General features: G+C 42.3%; 2 protein-coding genes across 6 annotated transcripts in view; one reads left to right on the top strand and one right to left on the bottom strand.

Moving 5' to 3' along the window:
- The window catches only part of TMEM247 (transmembrane protein 247), a 142,690-nt gene that overhangs the window by 95,127 nt on the left and 31,321 nt on the right, over positions 1–16,242 (top strand). The window contains exons 7-8 of one of the 3 annotated variants that reach the window (XM_054196134.1): positions 7,055–7,254; positions 13,888–14,789. The gene's annotated coding sequence lies outside the window, so the exon portion shown is untranslated. Of the gene's footprint in view, positions 1–7,054; positions 10,654–13,887; positions 14,790–16,242 lie in introns of those variants that run through there. The other 2 variants (XM_054196136.1, XM_054196135.1) reach the window with 2 other exon arrangements.
- The window catches only part of EPAS1 (endothelial PAS domain protein 1), an 80,978-nt gene continuing 72,036 nt past the window's right edge, over positions 7,301–16,242 (bottom strand). For 2 of the 3 annotated variants that reach the window (XM_054196126.1, XM_054196127.1), the window contains 7 exons: positions 15,792–15,979; positions 14,784–14,894; positions 12,574–13,058; positions 11,315–11,438; positions 11,108–11,225; positions 10,455–10,631; positions 7,301–9,704 (listed from right to left, as the gene is read on the bottom strand). In XM_054196126.1, the coding sequence (XP_054052101.1) occupies positions 9,553–9,704; positions 10,455–10,631; positions 11,108–11,225; positions 11,315–11,438; positions 12,574–13,058; positions 14,784–14,894; positions 15,792–15,979 (1,355 nt within the window). In that variant the 3' untranslated portion in view covers positions 7,301–9,552. The remainder of the gene's footprint in view (positions 9,705–10,454; positions 10,632–11,107; positions 11,226–11,314; positions 11,439–12,573; positions 13,059–14,783; positions 14,895–15,791; positions 15,980–16,242) is intronic. The other variant, XM_054196128.1, reaches the window with a different exon arrangement.

Here is a 16,242-nt window from a genome sequence, read left to right as displayed (position 1 = left end):
AAGTGAGTGGTTGTGAGTGAGGGCTGTGGAGCACAAGCGTGCCTGGGGGACCCTGCCATGCTGCTTTTGGTCCTGGCAAGCTGCTGCCATTACGGTTTGGCTCGCTGGGAAGAGCAGGACAGTAGCGTAGTGGGGGCACTGTGCTGTTGCCCTTCAGGCGGTGAAGCCTGAGGATCTAGTGTGGAAGTGGAAAGTATGGTTTTTGGAAAGCTTCCTGGGGCAATTTCCTATTAAGCAGCTTTTGCCGTGGGTGATGTTGCTCTGTAATGCACAACCATGAAGTATTTCCATGAACCATGGAAATAATGCATTGCCAGGCTTATTTACCCTTGTGCTCCATATATAAGTGGATTGTGCGTTATCTGCGTTAAACCTCAGTAAATGGGTTTCGTATAGGTGAACTGTGTTGGGGACAGCACATGAAGCGAAGAGCGTGTTCGGCCCCTGCACTTCTGTCCCGGGTCTCAAGGAACAGCGATGTCTGCTGGGCACAGCCACCGCATGTCCTGCAGCACACTGGGTGTTCCCGTGTCAGGGCCAGGAGTGCCCTGTGGAGAGCACGAGTTCCTGCCATAGGCTACAGAAGACCCAATTTTCAGGGGCCTGGGAATGGTCATCCCTCAGCAACCTGTTTGTATCACAGGCTTTGCAGACCTGTGGAATTTCTTTCCTTGGCATGAGTCAGGGCATGATTTTGCCTGTAAGAATCAAAATACTCTGTGAGAGATTTCCATGGAAAGGAGGCGCGGTGTGGGGAAAAGGGAAGAGGAGGAAGGAGGATCACTTCTTTCTGTTCTCTTGGAAACATCCTGGGGAATGGCTCAGCAGGAGACAGCGAGAGCATTTCCTGCTCTCCCAGGTGGTTTGTTTGGGCTCCACTCTAAACGTACCCACCGGGGAAAGCGTTCTCCCGCTGGCTTTTGAAGAGGACCCGCTTTGAGCAGGTTTCAGGACGAGTCTTTTGAGCATGCCCAGCATGGCAGTCTGCTGTTCAGAGGGACCTGTTGCTGTTCTTGGGCACAGAGCGCAGGCAATTTTCACCCTGTTTGTAATTTTCAGCACCGGTTTTGTGGAATTTGTGCATTGAACAGGACAGAAGAAACCCCGGATGAACAAAATCTTATTTAGCTCTGTGTTTGTGTGTTACTAATACAAAACCTCAGGGCAAACAAACCCTGCCCAGCAGGGACTGTGTTGCAGAAAGAAAAATGAGAGCACTGTTGACTTGGACGTTCCCTGTCTTTCCAATGAACTTAAATGAGTTCCAGATATTTCGTTGGTTCCTGGTTAACCCAGACAAGTATTTTAGTGACTTTCATTTTTTTTCTAAAGTTGCTTTCTTCTTGCTTTTGCATGGAGGGAGGGAGGACGTGTAAGGGAGGAGTTTGGGGAAGTCACTCTAAAAATGAAAGCCCAAGTTAAAGTGTTTATTCAGTATATTAAGATTTAATTGATGGTTGCAAAAGCCAGGGGTTTGTCTCCGCTTTTCAGAGTGCTGGGGTGGCTTTGCATGGACTTTGCTTGCTGTGGATCTGGGAAAGGCAGAATGTGGTGCTAGATAAGAGCAAAACCAGTACATAGCATTCAAGGTGTTGCCTATCATTAAACAGAATCTTTTCTGCAGAAAGGAGTTTTGAAAAGGAAGTGGAAGGTTGACCAAAAATTAAAGTATTCAGTGTTGGTGTCTCCTTTATCTGTGAGATTTCTGTGGTGATCAGGCTGGCCCTAAAAGAGATCATATTGTGCGCTCCAAAAACTGACCGCAGCTTAAAGAAATTGAAGCTGTGAGCCACGAGCTGTGCTAAAAGGTGTGAATAAGGTAAGGTTAAAAAATACGAGCATCTCTGTAGCTGAACAAAGCACAGAAAAGCTCATCTTGATGTTTGCAGCTGCAGTTAAAATAATGGAGAGGAACCGGCTTTCCCAGTAAGCTTCCACTGGTTTGCTTTCTGTTACCTCTGTTTTGGGGGCTGCGGCAAAGGGCAGCGCTATCTGTGTTAGCAGTAAGGTGATAGACACAATTAGTATGGCCTCCTCTTCCAGGAAAAAAGCCAATAGATGTCATGTGAGGCATCTAAAAACGGACGATGACGACATCCATTTTATGCTCCGTTTGATCCAGCGTAAGACTGTTGTGGTGCTGCTGTGTGGAGGAGGGGCTGAATTAAAAAGGTATATATTTGTATTGATTGTAAGGCCCATTGTATGGGGCAACTTTTGTGGTTTGACACTTAGGAATTCGTGCAACTTATGCTACAAAATAATGCCAGGGAGCTGTAGGCTTCGGTCTGTTTTTTTGGCAATCATGTTGTTTTGTTTTTTGGTTTTTTTTTTTGATTTGTGCTTTCCCCTTCCTTCTCAAATTTGGCGGAATTTACCAACATCTTGAGAAAAAGAGAGCAAGACTTTCAAGCTGCTGGGTTTTTTTCACTAGAGAATCTAAAATAAAATTCAGTTGCATAAACAGTTGTAACTGGGAAAATGCGTCCCTGTCGACGTCTTTAGAAAAAGCCGTATTCTGGAAAGCTCTGCTGAAGTGGCGTTGTGATCACTCTACTGTCACTCGCTCCAGCAGACCTAGGAGTGAGTTTTAGTTTGCCTGAGGGAATGTTAACCTTTGATTTTCCTGACTTAAGGGTTATAACTGGATAGAGAGATCCCTATGGGTGACTCTCCTCTGGGGCACCCTGGGGTTCTCCAAGTTCTGAACAGCCAAACTCTGGGGTGAGTGCATAAGGATTGCCCAGGGCTGAAAATACCAGGGAGTACAGCTGGACTCGGAAATCGCACCCTAAGCGAGCTTTTTGGTGTCCATCAAGCATATAGCGGCATCTGGGAGTGCTCTAACAAGTGCCTCTCTTTATCTCAGGCTTAATTTTTGTCCTGGACACAAAGTTATTGGTATGGGGAGAAGAAGGTTTGGGGAACCACAAATATGGATTCTCTTCCCACTAGTGTTAGCTCTATGGTGCTGATAGGACTAAAAGAGCAAAACCATACTTGCTGCTCTTACGGATGGGAAATTGTTCTGGCCTAACACACAGAGTTCAGCCATCTGGGTAAATTGCTCAACTCTGCTCTCATCTCCAAAACTGCAGGAAAAACTATATGTACTTCTGAAATTTGTTAGGATTTTGCTCGAAGCACAGTGTCAAAGGGATGGTGAAGGAGGTACTGTCTATGAGCCAGCAGAACCTTTTTCATCCATACCCCACCATCGCTTGCTTGAGTAACAAATAGAAACAGCCATCCAATAGCTAAAGAAAATGTCTGAAATGAATTAGTGGTGGTGTTGCAGCTCACAGGGGGATGCACAAGCTTCCTGTGACTTGGAGCATTAAGTCTGCTTTCGTGTCAGGGCAGGGATTGTGGTCTGTCACGTGGTTAGCCAGCGGCTGGAGCAGAAATGGGGTTTGGCCATTTTCAACGTGAGCTTGGATCACAAACCACAGAAGCTGAGGGTTTGGGCAAAAAGGGCTGGGTGTTCTGGCTGATAATCGTATCAAACAGACGGCCAAGGCAACAACATGACCAGAGAGAACCTATACTGGAAGTCCCTGAATCCGTGCTAAAAACTGCTGCCGGCCACGAGGGGCATGGAGAGATGGGGCAGGTTGGAGCAGGCTTGTCAGGAGGGGAAGGTGAGCTGGGGAAGGGGGAAGGCAGCATGAGGCAAAAACCAGAACGATGAAACCACAGACCTGGGGTAAGGACTGGGAGCTAGGGGGAGAAATGGGATCAGGGCTAGAGGAAAGGCCAGGAATCAAGGCTAAGCAATAAAGGTTGCTTGCTGCAGCCAAGAAGCATGTTCATCTGTTGAGAGACTGGGGGACTTCCCATGTTTGAGGGACAAACAAGCCATCAAGCTGCTGGTCCTGTGTTGCTATAGTTTAGCCAGGACCTTTGGTCTTTCTGAAACTCCATGCTGGAGGGTGACACTAATATGCCTGGAGGAGGCAATGCTTGAGGCTAGGTTTCTTCTGCCACAAGAGACTTCGCTGTTGGTTTGCCTTTGCCAGTGCTGTGGGGACGCAGAGCTTCGGTCACTAGAGCTGTTGGTATAACGCTTTTTCTTGCAAAACCCAGTCAGTGCCAGTCCTTCAAAGACCAACAGTCAGACCCCAAATCACTAGCTTACAAATCATGTAATTTTAAAAAGTATACCTGGGGTGGTTCACTCTGGTTTTCTGGTGCTGGTGCCAGCTTTGTCTGTAATTTGAAGACCTAAACACAGACCTTTCAAGCGGGGAGTTTGGGAGGGTTGCTTGTTTTTATTTTTTTCAATGAAGCTTTCTTTTTTTAATGAAGCTAAGGGGAGTTGTGGTTTTTGAGATGCGACCCAAGTCTAAGCAGCCCTCCCAGCCGCTGCGGTTAAGGTGCCACAGTTTCCACAGCAGGTAGCGCACGAGGGGCTGACGCAGCTGCCGTTGCCTCCAGCTGCCTGTTACTGTCCGGTGTCGAAGGCAGAAGTAGGTGGTGCCATCTGGCTTCCAGGTACTCTTTGCAAGCCAGGTTCATGCATGTGCTTCTCTTCCCTAATGAGGCATCTTAACCACATTGCTAACCGAGAGGCGTGACTGAAGAGAATTCAGGAACTCCTTGATTACAGGAATTTAGGACTTCTTCAAGAAAAATGTTCCATGTGAGACCTGAGGCCCATCACAAGCTGCCAAAACTGCAGGCTGGCTTTCAGACAAAAGAAATGTCAGTGATGCTTCCAAACTGAGTAGCTAAGGTGTTTTTTTCCTCACTTTTTATGTACTTATTTAACTAATTAACTTGAAGCAATTTTTGATCTGGACACCCAAAAATGGGGTACGTACCGATTACTAGAGCCTTCCTGTGGTGCTTTTGTGGCTTCAGTTGACTAAGGAAAGCAACAACAACAACCGGAGCCTGGAGGAGCAGGACTCCACACCTGCCTTCCCTGCGGGTGAAGGTGAGCTCCCAGGGCTCATGCACAGCCCCAGGAAACTGAAAGGCAGCTGTTGAGCTGCGCGGTGGCTTGTGCTAAGGGAGGAGAACCGGGACATGTCACAGATTTGTGTTGTCCTAAGAAAATATTGTGGAGGATTCTCTGTTTTTTCTTAGAAATTGTTTCTCCCTCTCTTGGGAAGCCTATAATAAACGAGTTTGGGAGGGGGAGAAAGAAAGAAGAAAATGCTGTTTATTTAAATTTAGGAGAACAATTCCAGTTCTCCACTGTAGCTCTTAAAAAAAAAAAAAAAAAAAAAAAAAAAAAATACATCTGACATGTCTGTGAATAGTGTCAGTCATAAAGCTCTTCAGGGAGAAGTAGCAGATGAAATTCCACACCATCTAGAACTGGAGCAGTTGTATGTTAGACTGTTTTCCTGTGCTCTGCCTATTGTTGCAAGCAAGTGCCATCAATCATCTGCTGCCTACAGATCTCAGTACTGCTTAGGAGCTGGTGCCTTGACTGAAAAGATAGTTGGACTTTGTTCCAAGTTATCTCATCTTTTTTTTCAGTTTTACTAGTAGTCATATATATCTGGATATTGAGAATTTACTGTAGTATTTTGTTGTAACAGTTTGGTTGATAAACAGTGTGAATCTTACCTGCATGAAATCTATGGTCTAGGAAAAACATGGGCTTGATCATTTTAAAAAAAGAGAATAGACTTGAAAATCAGCCAGAGACCAAGACCAGCCCCAGCCATGAGCATTTACCCGAAATGCCGAATTTTCAGGAGAACTTAGTTGTGTGTTGAACAGCCAAGTTGTGAGCAGTTCTGTCTATGCTGTTGGAGATATGAGATCTGATGCCAAGAAATGGTGCTTTTAGGCGGTGAAAGAGGATGTACGCTTACTTTTAAGCACTTTTGCTGGCCTACTTTGGGGGGAGAGGCAGGGCAGGGCGGGAATCAACTTTTTAAGAAAAGCTGTACGAAACTCCTGCTCAGCAGCACGAAGCTCAGCTGTTGTGTAAGCTAGGTAGTATGTTTCTGGCCAGGATTTGGTTCTTTTGGGTACATACATAAGTTGCAATGTCAGAGCTTAGCTTTCCAGGACATTCATACGCATGAAGGAAAAAGCCACTAAAATTCACTAACGTGAGAAGCGTTTAGCTGTCGTAGAAAGGGCATGGGGGGAGGGAGGGGAAGCTGAAGGCCCTGCTACTGTGTTACTTCAGCTACTTGAATATGGGAGTGGTGAATCATAGAATCACAGGGTTGGAAGGGACCTCTGGAGATCATCTAGTCCAACCCCCCTGCTTGAAGCTTTTTAGAATGTGTGGGATACCCCCCCCCCACCCCCCAAAAACATAGTGCCTCACAGCACTATTTTACAGCAGCAGTCAGTGATTAAAACCTTTAAAAGATAGAAATTGATCTGAACAGGTTAATCTCGATTTAAGAGATAGCTTTTTTTTTTTTTTTTTTTTTAAACCCCCTCAGCTGGACAAGGATCTGACGTGATGTCCAAGTGCCCTGAAGATCAATGGGATGATTTAAAAGGGAGCGTAACAGGCACACAACCATTGGCTTGTCACTTCTGTGTGTTGTGTGATGACTGTTAATTGCAACAGCTTTAGAAGCAAGGAGTCACTTTCTAGGCCTGCTGAGGATCCCATCTAGAAAAGGAGGCGATGACTGATAGCCCATTTTGCAGATTATTCAGAAGATTTGCTGTTTGAGAAGCTCAACGGTGCCTGTGTGGGCACTGCAGGTGTCAAAGGCCAGTCATGAGAAGGGTCAAGCACCAACACCTTCCATACAGTCTGGCCTGAATATAAGCGCACGTTTTGAACTGAATGTCTTGATGTGTCTGGCCTCCTACGTTGTGATCAGTGTTATTACACGGGCAAAACGGACAATTTCTATACAGAAAAGGATTGGCACATTTAACAGCAGCATTGGGTGGGTGAAGCAGAGGCTTGGATGGGGGAAAGCCCATTATTTATGGGCTCGTCAGTACTGTGAGAATATGATGGCCTACATTACTGCCACAAAATGCGGGGAACTGTGGCAATTCAGCTTCTAAAATGTTGTTTTGTCAACTTAATTTTCTTCTTCTTTCTTTTTTTTTAAAGGCTAGTATTACAGGAGGTACCCTCAGCGCCTCAGACAGGAATACACTGTTGAAATGGAAGCAGCAGCCTGAACCCTAGGACGTGTTTCAGAAGGGCCGTCTGCAGGGCATTCGCTCTCCATCTGAGGAAAGCTGGGTAAACTCTACGAACCGTTGGTGGTACGGACCTTTGGCAGGCTGCTTCCCAGCTCTCAAATACAGGTAACTTTTTGTTCGTTCTTTCATTCTTCAAAGATCAATGCAAACCTTTATTTTCTATAAATAATTTAATAAATACTTTTGCTTTACAATGATACAACAAATAACAAATTCATAGCAAATGAGTCACAAAGAATTTAGGATCAGTATACTTTAATAAGGTATCAGTGTCAAAATACATTTCCTTATCAAGTTAAAGTTCCCATACAGTTATAATATTGTCAATAAGAATTCAGCAATATAGATTACGAAATAATTATGATAAAAAGTATGATTAATATTAAGACATGGAATATTTTTTCAGAGTGTTTTAGTAAACTGTTAGGGTATAACATTTTTAATGCTGAAACTACACAAATAAGAAACAGAAGAGCAGTATTCAAGTGTCTTTAATCCTTGAAGCCTTTAAGTCCTTGCCACTGCAAATTTGTCAAATCTGGCTTGCCAATTTTCATCTGACTTTGCTTACAATATATTTTTTCCACACGGTAATAACTTGACTTCAGGTGTGGCTTATTTTTTGGTAATAAACTCTTGAAAGATTGCCTACAATAGGGACTATCATTTTTTTACATTATGTACCAATAACAAAAGATCTTCAGCTTTTCTAAGTATGTGTGGTTAAGATTCACAGCAAACTCTGAAGTGCTCCATGAACCCGGGGCTCCCTCTCTGCAAGTGTCAGTGCATGATATAAAGCAATTTTATAAACCACGCTTCAGCAGAATCAGAAGTCTCAAAAGAATGTATCTTTGTTTTAAGTTTCTGGGTCAGATTTTTACCTTTTGTACATTGCCACGCTTCCATTTTCTTCAGTGAAGCTACGATGATTTATACCAGTGGAGGAAACAAGATGATATATCCCAAGGTATATCTAGGTCTGTATATATTTTAAAGTCAGAACTGCTCACCTGCCTTTTATTAATTTAATTTTTTCGCTGTTTAAATACGGTGTAATTTAAACTTTTAAATCCCTGTGCCTTTGAAAGCATTCAAAGCCTTATTTTTAAAAATATGTGCATCTCAACTAATGATAGTTGGAAAGGAGCTCTGAAAAATCTCCAACTGACTTTTAATGGCATTTCAGCTACCGATTCATGTAAGGCAAGTAAAAATGATAGAGACCTGCCTGCCAGCTATTCATCTCACTACACAATCCTTAATTTTTTTTGTCTACTTATAACTGAATTAGCCTAATACGCTGGGAAATACTACTTTAACTTTCAGTTTTAATGATTCAATATCGCAATTATATTGCTAGCTAGCATATAAAATGAAAAAGGGTAACATTAATCAGAGGTGTTAGTACTGGCCGCTGGTCAGGTTCCTGAAATACCAGCAATATCGTAACAAATACTACTAGGTTCTAGCAGAAACAGCTCTTAAAGTTGTTGTGTCCAAGATACAGCAAAAGTACCAAAAGATGATTAACAACTGACCCAGAGACAAATTAAAAAAAAATAATAATTTTTTTAAAATCTGTTTTGTGGTTTTTTAAAAAAATCATTAAGGAAACAACAAAGAACAAAACAAGAAACCCCAACACAAATGAAAACACAGGTCTAACTCCTCCACTGGGGTAAATCTGTCGCACTCCCGTGGCTGTAGAGCTAAGCCAGGTCAAGGCAACTGAGAATGTGATTGATTTGCTTCTGAGGAAAAAAGCTTACAATGTGCAACTTTCACAGATACCCACAAACATTGCAGTTCACCATTCACATTTCTTTCAACAAAGTGTATAAAAAAAAAAATGAAGGGAACAGGGGGAGGCGGAAGGCTGGGATTTTTCCCTAGTATGCTTTTCCAAAAATTATTAAAGTTACAATACAATAAATGCTGGAAAACAGAAAGACTCAAAGGATTTCAATTTGGCAGATCAACAAAAAACTGTGGTTGGAGATCAAATTTGTTTCATTCATCTTTGGCAATAAAAATAAATCTTTGCAGTACTGCAGCCAAAGTATCACGTGATGAGGCATTTATACCACGGCTTTTTATAAGCATGAAATTTGAAGAAAATTTCAGAGTATAAATTACAGGTAATGAGATAAGGGGAGGGTAATCAAACTCTCTAAACAACACTTTAATTGCAATAGAGAAAATACAGTAGATGTATTTCTTTAATATGAATAATAAAGTGAGTAACTTCAAAAGGCCACTATTTGGTAACGTGAACAGGTTCAATATCTAAGTAAAATCCTGTAAAAGTGTATTGGTATTAGAAATTGTCTACTTGCAAAAATATATTTAAAAACTGAAGCTGTTTTGAACAGTATAGGCCACAGAATGTTGCAGGATCGCTCAGGTTGCCTGGTCCAGCGCTCTGAGCAGTTCACTGCCCTGCAGAAGCGTAGAGCTGCCCAAAACGGGGACGTTCACCTCACAGTCATATCTTGTCAACTCGGGCAACAAGTAGGGTTCAAAGGAGGGCCCCAGCAGACGACTGGTCATACCTGGAAGAGATCAATGAAGTAAATTGTGGTGCTGAGACCAGAGGGACAGAGAAGACTTCTTTCCTCTCCTCCCTCTTCTCTTTATACCAGTTATATTTGAATTTTGTGTTTATGTCCGTATGCCTCAAACCACCAGCCGTTACAGCTTTCAGAGCAAGCCTATGCAGCGCCTTAAACTCTTGCAAGCGTGTCACACAGATGCGTGCAGTTTTTCACCTCCACCCCCAATTCAGATTGTTCTGAGAAAAATTTTATTGGTGCAGATGAAGAAAGCTGTAGCAAACACCAGAGTTTCTAAATTGCCACCCACTCCCCTTTTATATTAAAAAGGACCGCTCCACTTATATTACAAGGGACATATACACGGCCCCTCTAATTACTTTTTTTAACTTTTAGAAGGCATGTGTTAAGACTCTAGCCTACAAACCTCCCATATCAATGCTGCACTGCAGTGAAGTTGTTTAGTACAATTTAATCGGTTCCATCACAAGTCAAGAGTATGGATGGAGGATGACTGGACCTCCAAGGTACAAAGGTATTAAAATATTTTTTTCCTCATATATTACAAACGTAAACATTGAATTTTCACACTAAACAACAGAACTAATTTTTCATTTTATGAAGGAATACATATTTGGATCTTTGTTTATCATCCTCCTCCATATTTTTTTTTAAGTCTTTTCTTTCATGGAATCAGTATTGGAATGAAATTACCAGCATTTCCCAATGTCTACATTTGACAGCTCTTACCTGACGCTTTATGAGCAGGCTGGACAGTATAGTCCTGATAATGGGAACTGTAAAATGGAGGGGGAAAAGCTCCTGCTTTCAAATTCTCACCAGGGCTGCCACAGGTGGGTTGCTGCTGCTGCTGTTGCAGTTGATTCATTGGTTGGCTCAGACCTCTTGAGTTACAGAGAAATTCATCTGATTGACATAGTGGGGGGGGGGGGGGGGGGAAGTTAAAGTGATCCTCATGTGATCCTCATACCTGCGTCTTGTCACAAAGGAATTCCAAAAACAGCACTAGCTCTAGAAGTAGTATTGCACCCAAGATATGCTTGTGTAAGGAAACACAACGTTGTAGAGGGAAGGTATCAGTTCTAGCTCTGAGATGCCCGCACCCTGGATCAGCATGAGGTAAACCCATCTCCATTAAGCTGATCTCTGTTACCTTCAAAGCAAGGGTGTGAACATACATGAAACCATCTACCCAGTAGTTATCAAACGTACTTTAAGTTGTTCAGCTCTTAGTGATAGAACCCGATCTTTAATTTTAGCTTAGTGTAATATTTACAGAGCTGACTTACATTTCCTTTTGAAAGAGTTTTTGTTTCTATTCAACCTGTCTTAAAATTGTGTTTCAATGTGTAACATTGCAAAATCACTTTCTTTTGTCTTACCGGTAAGAACACTTGTGCTGAGAGACTTTTTTTCTGTAACCAAGGAACAGGTTTCCCCTTTGAGAAATTTCATTCTTTTCCACATGAGTTGAGATGGGTTAATGACCGACGGATCTCCCTAGAATGTTAAGAAAAGCAAATCAAACAATTACACCAATGACCGTGGTGAGTCCAAAGTTGCGAAGGGGATGCATTTGTTATGATTACCCCACTCAGCTGTTGCAATGCTTGTTCTTCATAATCCAGTTGTCGTTTCAGTTTCAAACTGTTAGACAATGCAATTCTGGCTGGGTTTACTTCTATGCCTCGTTGCCCAAAAGCATCCAGGGGCCTGTGGAGAAAAGATCTCTGGGTGAGTGGGCAGGGAGGCAAATCTAAACCGTCTTGGTTCATTTACATGGATTCCTTCATTTAAAGACATTTCAGGTGTCTTTGACACATCACAGTGGACAGACCTCAAAAGTCAAATGTTTTTATTTCCTTTTGTTAGTCATCACACAAGCTTCGAAAACTTTTGACTTTTGACTAATGAAAGTCTAGCATAAACAGCCTCTAGGAATCTCCAGACAGACATAAAAATGCTGTGGTGAAGAAAGTCATGTGATTTTTAAGGACAGCATTTTGAGGGTTGCGCCTGTCCCCTTACTTTGCATACTAAACAGGAACACACAGGTGGCTGTTTGGGGACAAACCCTCTTTTTCTAGATGTGTATTCAGACGCTGGCATTTCTGCCAACAACAAGAAATCCCAGAAAGCAAACTGCAGGTAAACCACACAGATTCATGTTTTAAAATGACCATTGCGATTTTATGTATTCCCTGAGTGTTTGAGCATGACCAACACGGATGATCCACATGCTGCATGCTATCTGAGACCTACAGAGAAACTTCTAGCTATGATAGGAAACTTCCAGGACTGTAGACTCTGATCTACATCTCATCCCTTACTGTTCACATGTGTAAGGAAACGATCAAGCAAAAGAAGGGCTGTAGAAAAAACACCCTGTAATTTCAAATCATCTCAGTTGTAACACTTACATACGCCAACAATAAAAGTACTATCATCCCTCCCTCTCCCCTATTTTCTGTTGTGCAAAAAATATGTGGAAAATAAGAAAACATGCACAGGTCCCAGCTTACTGCTGTACCAGTAAGCCTTTTCAGAATTTTTTTTATAACTGCATAAAAGTTAGGCAGGCTTTGCAAAATTACTCGGGTAATCTTTACCCAACCAGCAGGAAATCCATTCATGCGTCCTTACAGGCAGCAAAAAATTAGCCCACTTCTGATTCCCCAAGACTGACTGCCGCTGGGAGAGCGCCACACTCATTTCCCCAAAAGTGCAGTCTGATGCCTATCAAAACGACGACTCCGGTTTAACTGAGAAAAAAGACTTTTTCAATATTATGCCCTCGCCCCCAATATTTTCTGAGTGAAATACATAGTTATACCCCAAAAACTCTTACCTTTTTTTATATATGGGCATGCTGGGAGAATGTACTGGTGGCCCTGAAGGGGAACTTGATAGGGATCCTGAGTATTTATTCATGAGTCTCCATTTAGCAGGAACATATTCTAACGGGGGATCAGGTGGCCACTGGGTGTTTGGTCTTCCCCCCATTGAAGACAGGGGAGTGCTGGCTTGGTCATGGTACGGTGGCAGTGATGACCTACTCACATTGTTGAAGAACACCGACGACAGGGACCCGTGACCAGGGTTAATGTTTTTATTTGATAGCTGTGGGCAATATTTCTCTGGGAGGAACTGATTCTGTGAAGCAGAAGCAAGGGGTTGGAAGAGGGTACTCATGCTACTTAGACTCTGCTGGGTATTTTGTGCACTTTCAGAGAGCGGACGTTCTTCTTGGCAGATTGGGCTGAGCTGGAAATCTTCTCCATCCATAGGAATGTAAGGAGCCAAGGTTTCAAGGTCCAGTTCATTGAAGTCAGTCTGCACAAAAAGAAATTAAGTTGATAAAGAAACTAACCGTTAATAATAGTTGTGGCAGTTAGTGTGATATGAAATACTGGTAGATGTGAAACTAAAAAAAATCACTGTACACCAAATTTACCTACATGAAACTGGCTAGGTCCTATTTAAAGATCTTATTTCTATGACTAGCATACACGTTTCATCATATAATCATCAGCAAAGTAAGACAAAAAAATTGAAGAAAAAAGCTTCCAGATAAGCAGTATTTGCTAAAGCAGCTTGCATGCAGCCTGCAACATCACAGTGATCTGAACTAGATCTTGTGTTTCGTTAAGCTTTGAATAACTTGTTTGCCAAGACTCTACAACATGTGGCATGTAGTTCAACCTCAGGCTTTTTCATGCTAAAATAGAATACATAGCTTTCTCATAACCCAGCTACGTGAAAAAAAATGCATAAGTTTTAAGAAATGTAGTTGGAAGGACACTATTGCACTTAAATCTGGTTTGTTTGTTGTTCCCCCCCCGCCTTTTTTTTCCTTCTCTTGGAGAACTAGTTGTATGTAAATTCATTTCTCTTGGCATTTGACCAGAGCTGAACAGAGAGGGAAATGAATGTTGGCCCCCCAGTCAGTTCATGACAGGGGCACTTTTCTAACACGCATGTTTGCCACCAGACAAACCTGCTGCTGTGGTGGGACACGCCTGTGCAAGCAGATGCTGAGTCTGACAAAACTGAAGTTTGCACGTATCGAGTCTTGCGCCGAGTTTGATCCTGATCCCATGTTTTCCTCCTGTCTGTCCACTCTTTCTATTGCTCTCATTGCTGTTTCTACATCCGAACCTAGATGAAATTTCTTCGGGATATGGACTACAGCCTACCTGTGTCTTACTAAGTCTGCAAATTGCACTGGCAAATTGCAGCACCTCATTTGGACCCAAAATTTCCATAGGATTAATAGAAGGAGGTGAGCCTAAAGTCTTGAGCTACCCACCCAGCAATGCCTGTTCCTTTCTCTTAACTATTAAGAAACACAAGCTCTTAACAAAGGCATTTCAATTAAGTGCCTAAAATTAGTTGGGCTGAATCAGGTTTACACCTTTTATTCACTTGATGTAATGTTGTAATAGTGGAGGATGAAAAGAGTTATTTATAGAGGGAATTTCTACACTTACATCCTGATTAGAATGCAGGAGACCGATACTTTGTTACTTCATGTGCAAGTAATTGTCACATCTCCTTGAAATCCTCCAGGAGGTAAGACAAGAGGAATATATCCAAAATGACAGTTTTCATTTTGTAGTTAAAGGAGACATGTGCTATGAGGGTCATTTCGTTCTCCCTTTGAGGTTTTGCAAGAATTAGTTTATTTATATTTTGTTCTAGAAAGGATGTTTACTTGCTAGTCATTAGGCCAGATTAAAAAAAAGTGCAGCTGCTTATATTCGTTATCCCGTCTACAGAAGCTTCCAAATTCTGAAAGCTCTCTGCTGCTTCTTTCTTCTTAGCAGTGCCACCACAGTGACATCCTAAGGCACTTGCTTCAGAGTTAGGGATAGAAATTTACACCCCAGCTTTTGAAAGTGTACCTTATTGCTAGCGTTGTGCATCAGAGTTTTGGTGTACATGTGCAAAGGCAGTTTGCATGTATGTTACTGTACCTGCACATACAGCATGCATCTGTACTACTTGCTAGCAGAGGACTGATTTTCATGGCTTTTGGAAGAGATATTAGTTCCTTACCTGGGAGTTGCACTGACTTTTCGATTCTGTGTCCATTGCAAAGAGTTTTTCAATCACCTCAATCTTAAGATCTTCATCCACAGAACTGTAATAATCTCCTGGGCTGCTTGGCTGCACACAAATAAGAATTTGCTATAAGCAGCAAGATAACTACAGTATAGCCTTAGCATCGTGCTATTCAGTAACAGATCTTTCCTACGATGCCAGGCTCTAGGTATACAGTGTCCTCAGAACCCAAAACTGTCTGCTTCTATCACATGCTTTTCTCCAACACAAGATTACTCGTCACTACGAAATTGGAGAGCTATATTCATAAACAAACGCACGCAATAAAGGAACCTAGTTGTTGTTTTTGTTTAAATGTTTTTTTGGCAACGCAGACCAGGAACATGAGACGTACGCTATTTAAATACTTGTGTCAAAAAGAGAGATGCTTAGCACTACCTCCATGTCTTTATTAAAATTGGACACCCTCTAGTAAAGGCTGGCTAAGAGTGGCTCCGGCTCTTGGGGACACTGCCCTGAAAGCACATTCATTCTTCCAGTGAGGAACTCCGTGGAGCTCCTCTCAAAAGCCCGAGTTGTGTCAAGTTTCTGGACTAGAGACCATAACTTCCAGTGAACAAACAAAAAGAGGCCATACGCGTCTGGGGCGATGTTGCTAGTGACCACACCATTTTACATTGGCTTTTTATTTAAGGCTAACTCCTTGAAAGGTGGTAGAACATTCTTCTACTAGTTGTTTTATAGGTTATAGTAATTATTGAGGGACAGCTGGGAGAAAATGAGGACTGCAATGTAAAAGCAGGATATAGTTCCCATTACATGTTTTTGCTATTGATTCTTAAGATTTACGTAGTACAGGAGGGATACAGATACACTGGGCCTTGTTAATAAGCAATGAGACAGGACTTCTAACATGAAAACCTATATTAATGGGACATATGTTGATGGAACTTACATACAAAACATAACATGGATTTATTTTTTTTTTAAAGCTCTTCTTACCGTGGAACAACTGCTGTTGCTGCTTGCACTTGGAGTACTGCTGCCAGGTGCAATCTGAGGCATTGTAAAGGATGGTATCGTCAGTGTTTCACCTTGAGCAGCGTGGCTTTTCACTTCTGCTGGCCAGGCTTTGTTTGGTGTCAAAACAGCACTGGTGAAGGCAGGGGCTTCCTCAAACTTCTGTGTCCCTGCATGGAGTTTTAACAATATTAATGGATGCTTTTAGGTTGTGCTGTGTTATGATATAATTGCAGCTATTCACTGAAAGTAAACGCTGCTCCTAGTTGCCATGACAATAAGTTGGCATAGACTTAATGCATGTTGGTTAGTTCAGCAAGAAAGCCTGATTCTGCTCTCATTCATAGAAATTTTCCACTGGTGCGAGCACGTGGGCTCTTATAGCCATTACTCCTCATTTTGTACACACAGCAAACAGACCGCGTCTGTTAAG

This window comes from Rissa tridactyla, chromosome 3 (assembly GCF_028500815.1).
Source record: "Rissa tridactyla isolate bRisTri1 chromosome 3, bRisTri1.patW.cur.20221130, whole genome shotgun sequence".
Lineage (NCBI taxonomy): Eukaryota > Metazoa > Chordata > Aves > Charadriiformes > Laridae > Rissa > Rissa tridactyla.
This window is presented reverse-complemented; position numbering and strand designations above follow the sequence as displayed.